Source organism: Mchenga conophoros, linkage group LG5 (assembly GCF_057382185.1).
Source record: "Mchenga conophoros isolate Kocher_MC1m ecotype Shallow Benthic linkage group LG5, M_conophoros_male_GT1.1, whole genome shotgun sequence".
Classification (NCBI taxonomy): Eukaryota; Metazoa; Chordata; class Actinopteri; order Cichliformes; family Cichlidae; genus Mchenga; species Mchenga conophoros.
This window is the reverse complement of record NC_140530.1, coordinates 25495925-25516482: the sequence shown is the minus strand read 5'-3', so window position 1 is coordinate 25516482 and position 20558 is coordinate 25495925. Positions and strand designations below refer to the sequence as shown.

General features: G+C 39.6%; 1 protein-coding gene across 12 annotated transcripts in view; it reads left to right on the top strand.

Annotated features, from left to right (window-relative positions):
* The first annotated feature begins 1175 nt into the window (after nucleotides 1–1175).
* Nucleotides 1176–20558, top strand: part of LOC146574665 (calcium-dependent secretion activator 1-like) — a 66487-nt gene continuing 47104 nt past the window's right edge. For 6 of the 12 annotated variants that reach the window (XM_085274519.1, XM_085274518.1, XM_085274517.1 and 3 more), the window contains exons 1-3: nucleotides 1176–1821; nucleotides 16375–16488; nucleotides 17680–18012. In XM_085274519.1, the coding sequence (XP_085130645.1) occupies nucleotides 1489–1821; nucleotides 16375–16488; nucleotides 17680–18012 (780 nt within the window). In that variant the 5' untranslated portion in view covers nucleotides 1176–1488. The remainder of the gene's footprint in view (nucleotides 1822–16374; nucleotides 16489–17679; nucleotides 18013–20558) is intronic. The other 6 variants (XM_085274526.1, XM_085274523.1, XM_085274522.1 and 3 more) reach the window with 1 other exon arrangement.

Here is a 20558-nt window from a genome sequence, read left to right as displayed (position 1 = left end):
ATGTTAAGTACTACCATAAAAGACTGTAAGACACTGCAGTGAAGGCAAATTGAAGCATTTTATTTGAGAGTTTGTAGTTCCAGTCAGGATTAACAGGTCAAACAAGCACATCTCAGTCTCACACTCAGGAAAACTGTCTCACTGGAGTTACTATAATTATCAACAAAATGTCAATACTCTGAGCCTCAGTATTTAAAGCTAATGCTGTGAGTACTGGACTGGGGTAGGGTTTCTTTGGGGGGGCTGCTATAAATATTGCATGGAGGACGGATGAAGGGAATAAAAATGTCCTTTTTTCCCTTTTTTTTATTAAGAAAAATGCACTTCACGAGGAGAGCAAGCCACGTGTCATATAAATACGGTCGGACTGTGCTTCCAGTATTGTAGTGTCTGCAGGATTTAAAGTATCACGTGACTTTTCGTGTGCTAAGCTCTGGCAGAACATCACAGATTAGTGTTGCACGAAACGACTTACTACAACACATCTGTACTGTAACACAGCCAAAACGGTGTTTTTGTTTTTGTTCTCTTTTAAAGTCCGATTCACATTAAAGATCAACGCGTTATGCAGCATATTCACACTGGCCCAGTAACTAACAGTGAGTCAGACACCTGGGGGATTCTGTTCAGCTTGAATAATTAATTCCTGTTTAGTAGAAGAAACGCTTGTGTGGTGAGATTTCCTGACGAGGGATGCCAGCACGCGCTGTAACAATTAATTTGTGTAGCTTCAGAGAGGTCGCTCCGTGTTGCAACCCCACCCTTCGACAGCACACGGCATTTTACACCCGCTGTTCTGCATCCCGTGCGCGGCCCGTGCACTTCATAATGTTCCCCATTTCAGTCAGTGACAATATCAGAGAAATCCGGTGGCAGCCATCTTAGGTGTGCCACTGCGTGAAGTTATGAGGGGCTACACTAAACGCGGAGCCGCGCGCGCTTCAGACTCGGATCTTTGCTTAGAGTGCGAGTTCAGGACCACGGCCAGCTCCGGTCGACCGGGTTGGCAGGAAGGAAGAGGCCATCTCCCGCTTTCACCGAAAAAAAAGGAAAGGGGGAGGGAAAAAGCCGATCTCGTCCCCTCACAATCCCTACACTACAATCCCTCCACCCCTCCTCTCCGACTCTTCTCACCTCCCCCTCTCACATCCGCAGCAGCGACTGGCCAATAAAATACCGAAAATACGTAAGCACCGACGAGTGCTCGGCGCAGGCGGAGAATGGTCAGTGTGAAGCAGACTATAGCTCTTCCAGCATTACTCGTATACAGCTGACATCCCTCAGCCAGCGAGTACAACCAGGGCCTATCCCTAACTCGACTTCAGGCACATCCTGCATTATATCTATGCACGGGTAAGACAGCGGCTCGGCCATCATCTGGGGATATATACATATATATATATATTTAAAACAATTTAAAAAAAAAACCCAAACAAACTCAGTTAGTAGGTTCGGATTTCTGTATAGGCGCACCACTTCTAGTGCAAGATGTTAGATCCGTCGTCCAGCGAGGAGGAATCTGATGGGATAGTGGAGGAGGAAAGCAAAGAGGCAATGGCTCCTCAGGCCGGATCCCGCATCTCCCCGAGCAGGACCAGCGAGAGCTCGGGTGGACTAGCGCCCAGCAGCAGCCGCAGCAGTGCCCGTCCTACTAGCCCGAGCCCCTCGGCCGTCAGCGAGGAGAAGGAGGATCTGGAGAAGCTGCACAGAGAGGAAGAAGACCGCAAAAAGAAGCTGCAGCTATATGTTTTTGTCATGCGATGCATCGCTTACCCGTTCAATGCAAAACAGCCCACAGATATGGCAAGGCGGCAGCAGAAGGTAAGAGCACCCGGTGCAAAGGCATAACTGATAGCCACATGATGACGAAATACCTCCTTTCATATCGCAGATGTTGTCATTGATGACCTACATAAACCAGAGTACAGGTCTGGCCACTAGGCCCTATCCGAAAGCGCATGGAGACAGCAAGGTGCCAGTGAAAGCACCGTTTGTTTGTTTGACGCAAAATGTTGAATTCATGGAGCATGACAGGAGCATATAAAGGTGCTTCGAGCTTCTGGTAGTGAAGGGGACTCGTGGTGCTGCAGAGCTGCAGGCTGAGTGCAGTCCATGTTCCTCCAGCACTCTAGCTCGTAGATGAAAGCAGCCCTACAGCCCAGCAAGCCCATTAAGTGAAAGGGCGTTCAGGAGATGGTGGATGGCAAGTCACAACAGGACAGTGTCATTGCCCTTGTTGGCCTACATTTTTACCGAACTCCCGATGTCAATTAGATATGCAGCTGTATATTGCTCTGTCCTGCCTGCTTGGCGGATACCCAATCCCAACCCGTTTGCGCCATCACTTATCCCGTCAATTTGGCCTCCCAAGGTGACTTTTAGGCACAGACCTCTTGAGGAGGGTAGCTTAATGGCCTCTCTTCTCTGAAGATGAGCTTTGCTCCTCTCAGTGGCCTGTAGAAAATTAATTGCATTAAAACATTTTCAACGTTGACACATTTTTAACCTTTTACTATTTATTATTATTATTATTATTATTATTATTATTATTATTATTATTTTAACAGGACATTTATCTTATAAGATTTATATACCTTAGCTACTGTAAAGGACAGGGCCAACACCCTGGCTTCTCAGGCTGCTATGTTGGTCCACTGATGTTGATGCCAGTTTTGGGTCATGCTGTCCTTACTGTCAAAGTCACCATGCACAGGCCTACTGTGGTAAGGGGAACGTTCAACTGATTGTAAGTTAGGATAATGCCCCTTGTATATTTCCTTTGCTGTATGCAGACTATCTGTTTGACTGACCTGTCAGTTATGAATTAAGAAGCCTCTGTATGGATCAGCATGTTTTATATAGAACTGCTTGAATTCTGAAACCTTGTCATCACATTGCATGACAGTATCAGGTTCCTAAATCTCTCCTCAGAAGGAAGAAGTTCTTTGTTACTCACTGTGGTCAGGAGGCTTTCAGAAGAGTCATTCATTTTGGTCGCTCATTCATTTTAACACCATGAATACTACTATGGAAATATGCATTTATAAGTGCTGCTTTCATTTAACATGCAGACAACTTGTCTTCCTCTGGTCACTGTTAAGCCATATGGTCTGAATTTTCTGCTGACTCATGCACAAGTCCATGTAGGAGGCATAAACTGCAGTGTTTCCGTCCATTTGTTTGTTTGTAGTCTGTTGAGCGTAGGTTACTGATAGTCTAATGCACGCCTAGTAATGCACTTTCATATCTGGTTGCTCAGGCAGCCACAATTCTCAGTTGTGGGTGAGTGAATATCCGAACAAACAATCAAACCAGGAACTCAGAGTGTGTCTGTCTGCCCACAGTCTAGCTGGTGTTTCTGATTTGATCCAAACATGGATAAAAATCACACATTAAAATAATTGAAAAAAAAAAATCTCAATTTTAGGCACAGTGAATTGGTTCAATCCAATCACTTGATGAGCATGGCTTATAACACAGAACTGTTAACAAAATGGTGAGCACCAACATTTACGTTGATTATTTTGAGGCAGTTGTGTGCATTTATAACATCATGGAGTTAGACAGTAGTCATCAGTTCACTGTCTTTTAATTATATTTCTGTCTTGGGTGGATATGGAGAAATAATTTATCACACAAAAAGAATATTTAACATTTGTCTAATTACATTTCTATGGATTCATCTTAGCCATGAACCTCATGTGAATGTGGGCTCCTCAGATGTCCATAGACAATAATTTATTAAGGTAATTCCTCACAGTGTTGGCAGCACAATCTAATATGTGCCCTATTACAATTTTAGCTATTATAGATTAGTCACAGAAAAATGATGAAGCAATTTCTGTAATGAAAAGACTTAAAGGCCTCAGCAAAACATGTGGAGCAGCTCCATGATAATCCGTTATTAGAAGCTCTGGCACACAAACAGCAGTGATGGGCTATCACAGAGAAACAGGCCAGGCTGTAGACTGTGCAAGCTCCACTGCTGCTTCTTGAAATATGTTGCCATAACCTTGTGGAAGATAAGCCAACAGGGCAGGAACAGGAAGGTGACTCTTTTTCAGGGTATAAAAAGTAAATCTTACAGTACAGTCTGAACAACGTCTTAAAAAAACAGCAGTTTGTTCCTGCTCACTGCTAGCTTGGGTGTATGTGCATGACTGAGTGGTGACACATGTGTTTGCTTAAAAGGCTAAGTATCTTGGGACCCACACAGCGAATGTGTTGAGTATTGAGGTTACAGACAGATTGCGTTGGTACAATTTATGAAATTTTAGCATCATTGTGATGGTCCCAGAGGGCAAAAACCTCTTTCATTCAATGGGAATAAACTGCACACACAGAGGAGTTAAATAAATAAAATACAAAATACCAAATTTCCCCTTGTGGGACAATTAAAGGATTATTCTATTCTATTCTATTCTATTCTATTCTAAAGACATGTTGGCAATACAGTAAAATCACAATTTTGCATTTTGTTTTCAAAGTATAATGCAAAAAGAAATGTATAGGTTTAGAAAAATATGACTGTTTTTAATGGCTAGCAATGTTGATCTGATGGTTGTCAGCTTGTTTGGTTGGTCAGTTTGACTTTATTCAGAAAATGTAAATATTATGTAACAAGTGTTTGGTATTTAATTGGACTGCCACTAAATGTTTGTTAAAGGAACACCTACCAAATGTGTCAATGAGAGCTTAACTTGTTGATGTGTACAGCTCAAAGCACAAGAAACAAGCAGGAACGAAATTCTGCTTTGATTCAAAAATGTAGCCAAGGAGAATAAAATGTTTGCAGTCTGATTAATCAAACCAAGACCATTTGCTTTTATAGATCGCAGTTTATGTTGATTTTCCAAAGTGAGTAACTGTCCATGTCAGAATTACAAAGTGTGATTCCCTTGAAGATAATCTGACCTAATCAGTTCATCTGCCAGCAGGTTCACTTAATAGAGTTCCTTCTGGCTCAGCATTTTAATACTATACAGTATGCCATTTATACTGTGAGGGAGAGGGGCTGTGAATTGTACAGCAGGGTTTGTGATGTGAATTTGAATTAGACTGAAGTGCAAACCGATGTTTGCCACACAGGTGTTTGCAGAGAACTGTGGGAGTTCCACTGTGAACAACTTTTCAATGAGTGAAAAAGATGATTGTAACGTTGCACTTGGCTCACAGATTGCAGATCTGTCTAAATGAACATCTAATTTTTTTCATTGGTGCTTTTGAACAAAAGCATCAATTTTGCCCCTTTCAGTTTATATTTCTCAGTGTTTCATTTTCGTTTCGATTGTTATCATTTCTGAGGTTTAATCTTTCATTTGTTTAGGGGCCAGACTGAATATGTTAAGAATTGGTATAACAACGCAAACACTTTGTGAAAGCAGTTGATTTACTGCCATGCAGACGTTCCTGTATTAATAGCAGCTGCTGTTAGCTGTGTAAATACAAATTATATACAATTTCAGCTGCTATTTGTTTCTTTAAAGTATGGTAATGTTTTATTTTTGTTAACTAAATCCACTTAATCACACTGACTTTCAGTTTTTAGTTTACTCTAACTTTGGCAAAAGACAGGAGATTATCAATATCGAAACAATAACACTGGTAGCGGTCAGGGTGTTTGCATAGACATTCAATGTTTATCATTGCTATTGACAGCTGCTACATTTGTTTATTGGATAATTATTGTAATATTCACGATTCAAGTGACTACTGCACGGTTTTAAAAACTGCACTGTGTAGTGTGCATTCATCTCTTTACTCAGTGGCATGTATATTGCCCCTATTGCCTTCTAGTTCTACCAAAAGACACCAGATTATCTGAATGGTGAATATGTAGATATAAACAACTCAGAGTGAACTGACAAACCTCAATATATTCATAAGACATTCAGTCATATGTGCAAAACACAGTGGCACTAAATGGAGAGCTGAAGTATGGCACTGAAATCATTTGCATTATTATGTAAGATCGCTGAATGGTGTTCTGCTTGAAATTAAAAAAAGACATCCTTCGACAATAAAAGAAGCTTCGCTGTCAATGGCAAAGTCAAGCATTGAGCTGAAAATAAAACATGTCAGTCAGCGCTTGAGAGCTGATAATAGGAAAAATTGTTCTCTCCCATTAAGCAGCAGTCTTGGTAGCATGTTTTAGTACCGCTAGTATAGGAGAATAAAGGTGTTTATTGACGGTGCGGATAAGCAAGTGAATTCAGAAGGGGTGACAGCTGAAAAGCAGCAGGCGAAATACCCCCTCACCCACGATCTGTGCAGCCACGTGTAAATTATCACAGCTTCTCAAATTAAACATCCTCTCTATGGGGACATAACGAAGGAGGGAAGCTTAGATCTTATTTGTCAGAATACTAACAATGTCTTTTCCTAACAGCGCTGTACTTTGAAGGCAAGAAATAGGGATCAAATTGAATAATATGTGCTCTAGTAATAATCCAACATTTTGGTGTGATGCTCACATGACATGTGCCATGTGCTCAAAAAACAGGCTACCAAAATGCAAATGTTAGAGCACAGAGTCCTGGCATGTAAATGCATGGGAGTTTAAAGCTGGTATGGATGGCATCATGTGAGGGATTATTCCACATAGGTGGGAAGACGTGAGCGTGATCTGGCTTAAAAGCAATATCCCACGTAGTATTTTATCTCCTTCAATGGCTCTCAAAATACAGGATGTGCTTGTTAATTATAGTCTCGTGTGTCCTCACCCGGGCTATGAATTCTTGTTGGCCTTTCAAAGCAACAGATACATTTGTGCCAACGAATGTTAACCATCAGTGTGATGTGAGGCAAGATTTGTCTGGCTGAGAATAGCTGCTGTGTCCCAACACTGCATTCATGCATGGAGACAAATTAAGCAGGATTGTTTAATTGCTGCATAAGTTTTCATTCCTGCTCCCAGTATTGCACATTCGCCTTACTGGAAAAAACTAGTGCAAAAATAAGGGTCGGCTTATTGAGAGAAGACCAAACATTAGCAATTCTAAAGCGGCATTTCATTTATCATTTTTACTGGTATACAAGTTTTTTTTTTTACTGAGCTTACCATAATTAAAACTGCTACTGCTTTAGTTTTATGTATTTAATCATTTTGGTCTATAATAAGCAAAAAGCAGGGCAAAGCTGTATTTATTCAATATATTCTCATGTAAGTTCACAACAACAGGCACAAGCTCACTTTTTATCAGTCAGAAAATTTGACTTTGAAGTTATTTTTGTTTACATTTTTGTTTGAAAATTGATTAATGATCAACGAAATGCTGAAATGTTCCCATCTGCTGTTACATCAGTTGACTATGTGATTAATCAACAAACTGTCTGAGCCCTGATCAACATGCTTCCTGTAAGCAAAGACCATTTTATTGGAAGTGTAGTGGAAGAAAACAGCAGGGATCCATTTGTACTTTGTGCCAAATGTTGACATTTACACTGCAGCAGTTGCAGCATTTATAATGCCTGTCAAACTTTGCAGAGATGGAGAATTCATTCTGAGATTGGTAGCCTGCTAGAGCGAGATCAAAACAGGTCTGCACGTTTGACAAAACACTCCTTTAACCTTGAAAACGTGCAAGGTTAAAGGGCTATTCATAATGACATGTGCATTGCCTAGTCACGCCTATAAGTGTGTCATGTAAAGGAAAGCAAATCGAAACTAAATCAGCTATTGTAACATCTTCCTATTTCTGGCTATAATCGCATACTTTTTTCTTATACTGTAATTGTGACATAATTACAAGACAGTTGTCTCATAATTATGGGACTCTGATTATGCGTTATGGAAGTTATAATCACTCTAAGAGAACTTTTGTGAGTCTTTTGATGGCTACTATGTGCGGCTGCATGTCATCACACTTTCTGATCATTGTTGAGTCCCCTAAGAGAACTCGGGCGGCTGTTGGTGGTTATTTAGGGCTCAAGAGTTTGTTGGTGCAAATGTGTGCTGTTATGCTGAACCCTGTGTAACATTGCTTCAAAGGGAAAATTACACAGCTATGAGTAAAAAGGACAACAAGGAGAGATACTGAGAGAGAGATTACTAGTGGTGATTTTCCACATTAAAGACAGAAGAGCTATAGCAGGGCCATTACTGCACCTCTCCTATGAGTCTCTCTTTCCCACTCTCCACTGAGGCACAAAGAGCACAAACAGCAGCCTGGAGCAGGCATGAGGCGGTATGTCAGGTAGATACTCTGAGTTTATTGTCACATGTTCATGCAACCAGTGCTTTAATGGTTCCCTCCTTAACGAAGCTCAAACTTTATACTCTTTCAGAGGCATTCTTCTGTGATATTGATGTAAAGTAACACAGGGGGTGTCATCAAGCAGTAAGACAACATAAAAAACAGACTTAAACATAGTGAGAAACTGTTAAAACATCTCTCAGGACATGGATTAACGCTGAGTCTACAACCTTTTATTGGTGAAGACTGTTAAGCCTTCCCAGCCAATAAATATTGGATGCGCGTTGATCTTTCCTATCACTAATTCTACAAAAGTTTTTCAAAAGCCTGATTAATTCAGTCTGTGTGATCTTTTTTTTCAACACATCTCGTGCCGCTTTCTATTGGTGAAAACCCACAAAACAAACCTTATTGAACATCAAACAAGACTCTTGTGAGATAATCACCTTTGAAAGCTAAAAGGAGGGAACGAAGAGAGAAAGTCGGAGAAATTACAAAGGAAGACAGTAAGTGATTTGTGATGGGAGGGTGGTTGCAGACTCTTAATGAGAGTAATGCACCAGGAATGGAGTTACTGATTCACAGTCAGCTTCGTGTGCTCTACGGTATAAAGTAATGCAGTGGTACTGCAGTGTGTAGCCCTTTAATACAAAACTGTCATGGTTGCGGCTGTGTGCAGGCAGGATGAGGACCCAAACGCAAGCTCACAGAGGCAGGAATGAACTCAAAACACAGCTTTATTGCTGGAGAGAAAAACTATACAGACTAAACTGGAAACTATAACATATTACACAGAGAAACACACAGCCATGAATGAGGGAGATCGCAACACTGACACAGGGAAACGCAGGTCTTAAATACACTGGGAAATAATGAGGGGAATGAGACACAGAAGGGGAGCACAGCTGGGAGAAATCGGACATAACAAGACCCAAGGGAAGCGAAACTCAATACATTCATGTAGGACACAGACCTTCAAAGTAAAACAGGAAATGTAACATAGACGCAGACTTGACTAGGGGAGACAGAGCAACTAAGAAACACAGAGAACAATAACAGCGGCTAACTAAATACTCAGAAAACTAAAGAGAATACAAGAAAGCCAAACTAAGACACTAGACTAAAGAATAAACTGGGGCAAGAAAGAGAACTACGATCATAATACAAAAACTCAGAGACACAAGAAACTCAAAACACTGGGTCACCGACCCAGGACCGTGACAAAAACAAAGAAAAAACAATATCAAATCTTTGCTTAATTGCCTGTTTGTGTTAACATATTTGTGTTTGTGTATTTTAAGTTCTGGGAGCATGCTCCAAAGTCACTTTCTTCCAGTTTCCAATTTAACTATAGATTTAGTTCAGGCCTCCGTCATTCGTTTCTCCAAAATTCAACAGAATCTGTGGCTCTTGTTTATCATATTTCGTACGTACATTACCACACATTTCTAAAGTGATCGAGGAGTACAACACATGTGCATTTAATTACAGGTCAACAGATGAATTTCATCAAAATCTGTCAAAGAGAATTTGAGTTTGGTGTTCTTAATTTGTGAGTGTTCATATTCATGTGGTTTTACGTTCGCTTCTGCTAAGCGATTATTTTCATCAAGCGAATGAGCAAAATGAAGAACCAGCAGAACAGACTGCTGCCTGTGAGATGGTGGTGTGTGGTAATGGATGACACTTACTAGAAGGGGCTTTGCTGGTTGTGAAAACAGTGTTTTTCTGAATATATCAGCAGCTCCACAGCTCCCGAATATGACAACACCGTGAAGGCTAGTTATACAGAACCGGAGCCTCTTGTTTTATCCCTGTTTGCTGTGTGTCAGGCTCTGTCTGTGGAGTCTGCACCTGGCTGTTTGCTAACCCAGCGGAGTGGTATTTACTCACACAATGCTGTGTGTGCATGTGACTTCAGAACAAATCTACGAGTGCATGTCTGGTTCCAGGATAATAGCTTGTGGATGTGTCTTTGTATAATTGTAGTTTTGTGACCATAGTCGCTACGCAGTGTTGGTGTTTTGTGTTTGATGAAGCCTGCTGTTGGTAGATTTTGTGCAGCTGTCATGCAGTACTTGCTCCTGTACCCTTGTTTGCTGTTTACTCAGATGTGGGCTGGTGGTGTCATCTACAACATGAATAACCTTGTCTGGTGATAGCAGCCACTGATAACATATTTGCTAAAAACCAAGCATTGAGACAGGGCAAACAGCGGCAAACAATAGAACTGAGTTTATATAACACCCTTTCTCCAATTTTTACATTAGATTTCACAAATGTAAAGTTTACATTTTTTTTTTATCTCTATTGATATACAGATGTGTAATTGTATGTTTTCTTTTTAAATATTTTATTTCGTTTTAATGAATCGATTACACATCTGTTTTACTTCTGCCCAACACAGAAAACTGTTCATTTATTTTGCTGCCATTTAATTTGGGAAAGCAGCCTAATTTAACTTCCCCCTCCCCTGACATTATATAACTTTAAGGAGCTCAAGTGTGAGTCAGCAAAGCAAAGTCCTTATCGTGCTAAACTACACAAGCTACAGTACAGTGCACCACATTCAATTAGCTAATTACTCCACCGCAGACAGTGGATACAGTATACATCACAAGCTGATGACATGTTGATTCAGTCAAAGAGATACAAATATCTATATGAATCCAATCATAATGTACTGTGTACTGAAAATTTACTGTGAATCAGGTGTTATCCAACTTACTGTACTTCAGATTACATTCAGGATCTCGGATACAACATTTAATCTCAACAATGTCCATTGTTTTAGTTTTGCACATATTTATAAAACCTTAAATTAATTTACACTTCCCTTTGATGGTTTAAGATTAGATCTCATACATTTAGAGTAGTACAGGTACATTTTTTTTTTCAATTTTAAATATCATGCAAAAATGGCAACTACAGTTGAGGTCATTTGCTACCATTAGATGTTCAGTTTTCTAAATGTAAAATGTCCTGATTAGAATGCATGTTGATCACAGTTTTTAAGATAAAACCAATGTACACGAAGAATCAAAAACAGAAAGACTGGGTTTTTTAATCTGTTTTTATTGCAATTTTTGAAAGTGGTTTTGAGCAAGATTTTTCCAGATTTTCTGAAGATCTTTTTGACAGCTTTTCTCTTATTTATTTATCAGTTTTAGAGAACTTTTGTTTGTTTGATAAGCCATTTCACTCTGAGCTATGAATTATTCAAACATAACAAAAGCACCAAACTCAAAGGAAGAACCAGTATTGTGTCTACGCATAACAGACAACTGAAATACAACAACTTAGCACTTAGTTTCTAGCAACCTGTCACAAAAACATATAATTTGCTCTGATTTCCTGAGTTGAATCTATGGAAAATGCCAAAGATAACACAGTTCAATAGTTTTACAACAACAACAAGGTCAGTCCCAAAGAGTGATTAGCTGAAAAATTGTCGTATCCCAGCATCATGCACAGTATCCTTAAAAGTTTAAGGAAAATGGAAAACTGGTAGACAAAAGATGAAAAAGTTATGTACAGCAGAGGCACACTTTCTAAAAGTTGTGTCTTTCAACAAAAGAAAGGAAAATCCAGCAAAGACCTGACATAGGACCTGAGAAATGCATCTGGGTCTTTAGCTGAGACATCTACTGTTCACTGGAGCCTCATCAGAAATGGTCTCAGTGGAAGGACAGCTGTTCTTGACAGCCACAGGAAGGGAAACTATGAAAAAAATGGACTGGACTGGAAATCAGTGGGCTGATGGACTGATGAATCCAGTTTTTTTGGCTTAAATCATTATTAACACATTTGGAGGAGGTATAACAGTGACCGTCTACAGTCATCCTTAAAACACGGTGGAGGCTCTGTCATGACTTTAAGTCAGTGGTTCTGCAGATCTGGATCTGGTCAAAAATATAAATACAGAAAAGTGTGGTTCCATAGTGTAGTGGTTTACGCTGACTCAAAATGCCTTGGGGACTGCGTCAGGAACAGCATCCAGCATAAATCTGCTAAAACAAGCATGCGGCTCTGAGAGAAGCCAAAAGTAAATTTACGAACACAGAAAGGCACCCTCAGAATTTGGTCCATCATGTAATGCCATTGGAGAGCATCTGATTAGCAACAAACACAATGGCATTGCAATACAAGCATAGCTGGATAAAAAACATCAACAGCAACAGAAAAAATGGATCACAACCAATCAAGGATCGGCCTCCGCAGAGCCTCAACATTATTGAAGCAGTGTGGAATCATCTTGACAGAGAGCAAAGGGGAGCCAAATTCCCCCAAAAAAGAGCTTTGAGTGACCGGGAGAACTATTCATAAGGACTCGTTAAAAGAATGACAAGAAAGCTTCTCTAAGAGGGTTCAGGCTGTGTTGAAGAATAAAGTAAGCCATACCGAATATTGACTTTCAAGATCATTAGTATAGCACAACCCTTGCATTATTTGATATACTGTATTTCTGATGCAGTAAATCAGAGCGCATTTTTACCATTTTCCTTGTAAAGGCTTTGACCCCATCATGATGTACAAAACCAAAACAGTGTACAAATGAAAAATTAACGTCCTAATTCCAAATAACAAAAACAAAGAGTTATTTCACAGCAAATGCAGAGACCCCGACTCAGACTGTGGCAAAATAGAAACATACCAACAGAAGAACAGAAAATTACTCCATAAGCTCACTGAAGAATGACTAAAGGTCACTGATGTTTTACAAGACATGCGCCTGAGGGAACTTAGTACCGCGAATCTCTGTTAGAGACTCAGTGGGCATTTAGATACAAACTGAAATTATGCAAAGTTAAAGTAGACGGACTTTCTAGCACACAGTAACAAAGAATATTCCCTAGAAAAATTAGCAGGGAATTAGGGAATTTATCAGCGCTAATCCTTCATCGTGGCCAGTGCCCTATCTTGTGACGTAAATCTGCTTTTGGTCATACAAAGTTGAAATACTGAATTTACTGAAGTTTTATGCAACCTAACTATCATCCACATGGCCGAAGTGAAATATTTACTCTCAGTTTAAACTGCAATGAAGCTGCTGTACATGTGCATGGCTCCTCTATTGATATGTGAACGGTGATTAATACCAATGCCCACTTCATTGCCAGCGAATGAATCACTGGGTAACACTGCAATCTTGATAAGAGCCACAGAGAAGAATCAATATGACCAAAGCAGCAAAGTATGTCTTGGGAGTCTGGCAATACTGATGAAAATGCAGGCATTTTCTTTCATCCATTAACACAGCACGGTTCTCCAATGAGGGAATAAATGAAAGCACAAAAAACTCCAAATACTTCCAGTAGTCAAGCTGTGCTTCAGCTTTCTCCCCACATATGCAAACTTGAATGGAGTTAGTAGCTTATTATGTTGTCACATGATCTCAGATCAGCCCGAAGAAACTGTCAGTGGAAGAACTATTAGCTTTGACCTTTCAAGGTAAAATCTTCAAGTAAAACACAAATGTGCTCTCCCACTGTTCCAATCACAATATCCCATCTTTTTGTCATTTTTACTCCGGTACCTTTTTAAATGTTATATTTGAAAAGAAATATCTCACATTCATATCATGTTATTGAGGACAGAAACAGTGAGGTTTTCTGTATTTCATTTTAATTACTGAAAGAACAGATTAATTATTGAAAGAGCTGCCTGATTCATTTTCTGCCAGTTGATACCTTGACTAATTGTTTCAGCTGTAATTACAAACGCTCATTAATATCCAGTCATAATGGTCACAAATCTGTTCTGGTCTACACAACACAGACTTTGTGTTGTGCACAAAGTCTGCAGTATAAAGAGTATATATCAGTGCTTGGCTCTATTTATGCAAGCTACACTATGAATGACCTCAGAGCTAGTATTACAAGTGTTAGCTTTGCTAAAACATTTCAGTCAGCCTGATTCATCTTTGTTTTTTGCCTCTTTTGAAAGCTCAGCAGTAAAAAGCATCTCTCAGGATGCATTTTCCTCTCTGTTTGACATATTGTTCACATTGCTTTCTTTGCCTGTTTTTGAAAATCATTGTACATCATTACTGAGCATGCGACTTCAGTCTGAAGAGCCACACTCCTGTTTAGAGTTTTATTACACAGAAAGCTGCTTAGGAAATTTCCATCCATCCATTCACTTTCTTAATTGTGCTTCTAGGCTACCTGTAATAGGAGGAGAGGTAGGGTACAACCTAGACAGGTTACTAGTCTATCACAGGACCAACACAGATAAAAAGAAAACTAGAGCCAGTTTAGAATCACCAGGGAACTTAACGTGCATGTCTTTAGACAGTGGGAGGAAGCTATAACCGGTATAAACCTGGTATAAACCCGATATGGATTTATACCAGATACAGGAAGAAAATTCAAACTCTACACAAAAAAGCCAACCAGGACACTGAGGTCAGACTTCTCTGCAGGTATTTCTGAAATGTATAAGAAATGTGTTATTGGGAGGAAATATAAAGGGAATTAAATCTTCGAAATTAAAGTAACTCAGTTTATTATACAAGTGAAAACAGATGTTTTTATCCTCAACCTCACTTTCAGATATGGATAATATCTGACTATGGACAAGTGTGTCAACCCCAGCTCCCGTGTATCCGCATAGACCAGAGCAGTTTGCATACTCGTGTTAATATTAACATCTCTTGCCTTAGGATGTTCCTTAAACGCCATGGTTTATTAAAACACAGCAGGAATTGCCTAGATTTTTCTTTAATCTCACATCTAGCTGTGGGAAACATGAATTAATCTGAAACCTGAAGCAGAGGGGCAGTATCGATCCCCGATGTAGATGTGCCGTTTTATGTTGTAAGTGGAACTTGTTTGGACGTTAAGTGGATGTATCATCCTGAGATCCTCTGTACCACAACAATCACCTAAAGTAAAAGAGATGTCTTGGTGAAATGATTTGTGATACCTCCAGTTTCAGTCCATATTATTTTTACTGGACAGGTCATCTCATTTTTAACCTCTGGTGATAGCATCGACTGGCTGGGTGTTTGTATTTTGACCTGAATACGTTAAAGCTTTCTAACTCTGGCACTTGGCTCTAATAGTGAATTCTTAGAGGCTATTACTTTCTGAGCACTATCAAACGGGGTTGGGGTAATATGATGGACACACAGATGGTGTTGAAATTGCCTCACAGGCACACGATATGTGGTGCTTTTCCACCTCACTCCTACACCAAAGTCTGTCACTTGCAATGTGCTGCTGAACGCAGGCAGACACACACATTACCAGCAGGTCCCGTATAATAACAGGTTGAACTGTAAGATTGAAGGCACTTATCAGAGGGAGACTGTCAGTCTTGACCTTTAGATTACTGAGTCAGTAACCATGTGTGAAATCAATACATGGACATCAAGACTGTAATGAAGATCGAAACTGGAACAAAAGGAAGTGATGGAGAAAATCTTACTCATGTGCACAGATGTATCTCAGGAAGTTCACAGATAACAAGCACGCCATGTTATGTACTTTAGCTCAGAATAATTTTATTTAACTGATGTTATAACATGTTATAACAAGTTTATAATCTATAGTGAGCCATTCTGTAATGCTACATAGGTCAACATGATGATGTTAAACAATTTTATATTGACTGTAGTTTTGCAATTTAGCGTGCTTTGCTAGCTGCTAATCAGCAAAATTCGAGAGATTGCTGAGACAAATATAGTCAGTAGTTTTGTAGGGGTTTAATATGCAACCATTGCACACCTTTTTAGCTGTGTGTGATTTATTTAGTTTGGCAGATTTCCACTGTTTAGGTTTCAAGTGGGGAAGCCATTAGGCAACGCATTTCATCTATAAGTGATGGTAAAAAAGGAGTATGATTGGCTGTTGTTCAGAGGCACTAGAGGTAATGTGGGTTTAGGATGTAGATGCAAAGCTGGAGCTAGCAAACACTCAGTGTAACATCATAAATCCACTTGCACTTATATTCTGTGGGCTACGACTGAAGGAATGAGTCACAGAATGAGATACAGTTAAATGAAATGAATTTGAATAAGAGGAGATATTTGGTGAAAATGGCGAGAAGCATGCTCGATGCTTGTTCCGTGATTTGTGTGAATCTGACCGAGGTAAACAATGAAAAACTGGCTTTATTATTTGGTTTAAACATTTTTTTCTCATGACACAATCTTTGTTTGTTCTTGCTTCCACAGATTACCAAGCAGCAGCTTCAGCAGACCAAGGATCGCTTCCAGGCCTTCCTCAATGGAGACACACAAATTGTGGCTGATGAGGCATTCATCAACGCTGTGCAGAGTTTCTCTGAGGTACTAACAACCCACCCTACGTAGCCATAGCAGCACAATCACAGTAATAACCTTTTCATTCAAGCTCAGGTGCTTAATGCTTCCAAATATGCTGCATTTCGTATGATTCTAAATGTTCACATTTTCACTCTTGTAAAGAAAAGCGCTTTTTGTTGTGTGTGCAGGATATTCCGCATTATTCTCTCTAAAATGTGTAGCTTTCAATCTAAAAAGTCAGAAAAGCACTGCACAGCGCTCTTGCTGTTCCATGTCAAAATGCCTGAATTCTGAGTGGTAAAATGGTGGCTGAAGCTTTTCACTGCACAGATTATGAGTCAGAGCATGTGGTTGACACAGCCATCTTTTCCAAGCTCACTATTCAATCTGCAGATGAAAAAGTCATTACTACAATGCTTACAGGACAAAAGGAATTACATATAGGGGGATGTGTTAAATTAGTGATGGAAAAACAAGCCATTATGAAAAACGTTAATGTGAGACTGGAACCCTCAGGAAGCGCACACACAATTACTCTTTTTGCAGAAGTTAATTAGGAGATAACTGACACAGGCGTGACAGCTGAACAGGAATCTCATTTATTTTGTGATATTTAATATTAATGTGAAATACACAACAAGTGTTCAGAATTAAATATTGAAAACCTGAAAGTGTGCATCCCTCTTGCACTCATATGTAGGGTACAAGATGTCTTATATGGTCATTCAGCCATCATTGGTGTCATAGAAAAATTTATGGTAAACACATTTTCATAAAATAAGGACATATGAATTTCAAAAATAAAATGTCACGAGTAATTTACTGCTGCACTCTGGTGTTTCAGCACAGTAGTCACTGCTTTGAGTCATAATGAATGCTAAGAACAAAATTTGACTGTCAAAATAACAAAGCAGTCATCTTTGATAATTGCTTCACAGTGACAATATTGCCTTGTCTGGATGTCTCCCTGTTAGGCTGTCATTAGCTGCACACAGAATGCCTGTCTTGAGTCACAGCAAATGCATACATGCTCTGATTTTTCACTCCAAAGTTATTATTCAGTTTAATGGTTTTGTTTTGCTGTTGAAGACAGATATTTGCTGTTTGAAGCCAAGAGTGACAGCAGAGCTGCCATATAATTACTGATCAACATTTTTTTTTAAAATCCATTTCCTATTCAGTTGCAACTATTGACACTGGTCTTTCACAATGTAGGTATTTCTTAAGAGTGACCGTGTGGCAAAGATGGTCCAGAGTGGTGGCTTCTCAGCCAACGATTTCAGGGAAGTGTTCAAGAGGCACATCGAGAAGCGCGTGCGCAGCCTTCCGGAGATCGACGGTCTGAGCAAAGAGACGGTGCTCAGCTCCTGGATGGCCAAGTTTGACACCATCTACCGTGGCGATGAGGATCCGCGGAAGGCGCAGCAACGCATGACTGCCAGCGCGGCTTCCGAGCTGATCCTCAGCAAGGACCAACTGTACGAGATGTTTCAGAATATCCTCGGCATCAAAAAATTTGAGCACCAGCTGCTTTATCAAGCCTGCCAGGTAAGGCATCACACCTGTGTGACACATGGCTTTGCTCCTTGACTCAAATACATGCAAATTCTGTCCCAAGTTGGGACATGCCAACCTCTGAGCATGGTCCATCGACTTCTAATTCCTTAATTAGACTAACTGTTTAACATTATGCACAGTGCAAACTGTTACTGTGGTTTATTAGATCCCTCCTTTGTGTTTACTTTAACGCTGCAAGTTTATTTCTTCACCTTTTTTTCCCCCTTTGCAACTATACGCCACAACTTCTCGGTTCTCCTGTCTGTGCTGTGGTTAGAACACAACAACAACAACACACTTTATCCTTATAATACCACAGGCTAGTTGCCTTTTTGCAGGGTGTGAACCGGATAATTTGTTCATAGATTATTAATAATAACAGTGGCACATTTATGACTGTAGGTGCATTTAGAGTTATAAATATTTGTCCCATATGGAACTGTTAGTGCTAGTGTTAAATGGGGATATTATAAAAGCAAATTAGTCTCCTTGACATATATCCCTTGATACCAGACAAGCAATGCTCCATTGTAGTGGAGATATATTGTGATTGCTGGTGGATAAAAGTGGACACTTGGGTGCTTGTGGCAGACATAACTCTCCTTCCCTTGCTGTCTTTACTGCTCACTATGAGAAAGCTAAAAGCACTGCTAATGTTGCCTTTCTTTGCGATTTGGCAGCATTTGGAGGAAACCTCTGAAATGTTCGTATCTGGTCACTAAATAATTTCATTTAGTTCTAATGAACATATCTTATGGGAGGCAGTTTAGTTTTTAAAGCACTTAGCTACTTTGGATCAGGTGTCATTCTACCTTCAGCAGCTGCTAAAATACAAGCAGATGGCATGAGATGCTAGTAAGCTAATTAAATTAGTTTAGTATTATTGAAATGTTTCAGATGGAAACTAACTATATAGGCAGTGTTCTGCATGTGTGTATTGCTTATGAGCAATACATGGCGCTCATATTCAGTGTGTTTTTCCTCCCAAGCCTTTAAAGATGCTTAACCTATTTTTTTATACTCTGGCAGCAGAGCTGATGGTATAGGGTCACAAATTTGCATGCAAAACATGCAATTTCTTCAAACGGAACCTAGCTTGAACAATGCAGATCAAGAATCAACAATTCACCAGTACAAATGAACAAATACAAATACACATGGTGCATAATTGTATTTCTTCACCCTTGCATTGCAGTTGCAGGTAAGTTGGTCATTTACGTGTCTCCTCGTGAGTGAAACAATCTGAATAAGTGCGTTTGTTTTTATATCTGTTTTCACTGTAACTGTTTTTCCAGGTGTTCTTGGCATCTTGTTTCATTTCTTTTGCTGCTGTAATAAATGTATTTGACTGTACTATTGGTGCCTTGGAGCATCTCTCAGTAAGCAACCAGCTGCTGCATACTGCCCTCTACTACACGATAAAATCCGCACTAAAAGGAAATGCAGCAATCCAGTCTGCATGGCTCAGGGCTGCTGGGATTTGATGAAAGGTTTTCATGGATTGGCTGGGATTCAGAGGCCATCATTTTTTAGCTGTTATCACTGGGGATTTATATTTTTTGCACTTGCATTCAACTAGTCAAAGGAAACACTGGTCTATTTCTGTCTCGTGCTAAAGTAAGAGCAGCCCCTGGAAATGACTAACAGACTGATTAGACGTGTACGGCCAGCTGCTGCGCCAGCCAAACTCTGAGCATGGTCTACTGACTAATGGCTGCACATTTATTTATCTGCAGTGACACCAAGCATGACCAAATAACTTAAAAATGTGCTTGGTGTCTACACTGAAAAGTCATAATTAGTCTAATCTATGGTGAAGTCTGTGTCCACTTGTAATTCTTCATATGATAGCGTTTATAGAAAAATATGTTTGTATTGGGTTTTTCTTGAGTAAAATAGTAATGTGAGAAACCAGTTTTAAAACGTCTAGGAAAACTTTTCATGTATAAGTGTTGAGAGTTTTGTGAGCATTGGTTAACCTGCGATGGAAGAGCTTTTTACTGCTGTTACAATCACTTTTTGTGTGACCTTATTTGTATGATTGATGGAGTGCTAAGTTATTAGCTAACTTGCTGAAACTTAAGTTTCATCAGTAGACTGTAAACAATAGAACCAGGCACCTACCAATTAGCATTCGGTAGCAAATAAAATACTCAAATTTCACTAACCAAAATTGGAGCACAGACTTTCTTGATGGCTGTCTGTATTTTTGGTCAAATATTTGCAATAAAAATGTTCCAAAAGCCATTAGGACTACAAACAAGGATAAATTTGGTCCAAATTTCATGACTCAAATTAGCTGAGGTGAAGCCAAGAAGACACCTACTGTTAGCAAAGATTAGGCCTTTACAAAATTTGAATTCCTTTTGTAGCCAATATACAGTTGTTGTGATTGTTATGGTTAGCTTTATAGACAAAAATTGCTATGTGTTGTTGTGAAGTTTAACATGGGCACCTAGCATGCAGCTTTATACTTGGATGTTAATTCTACAGGGATGTTATAACTAGGGCTGGGTATCTTCACTGAATTCTAGAAT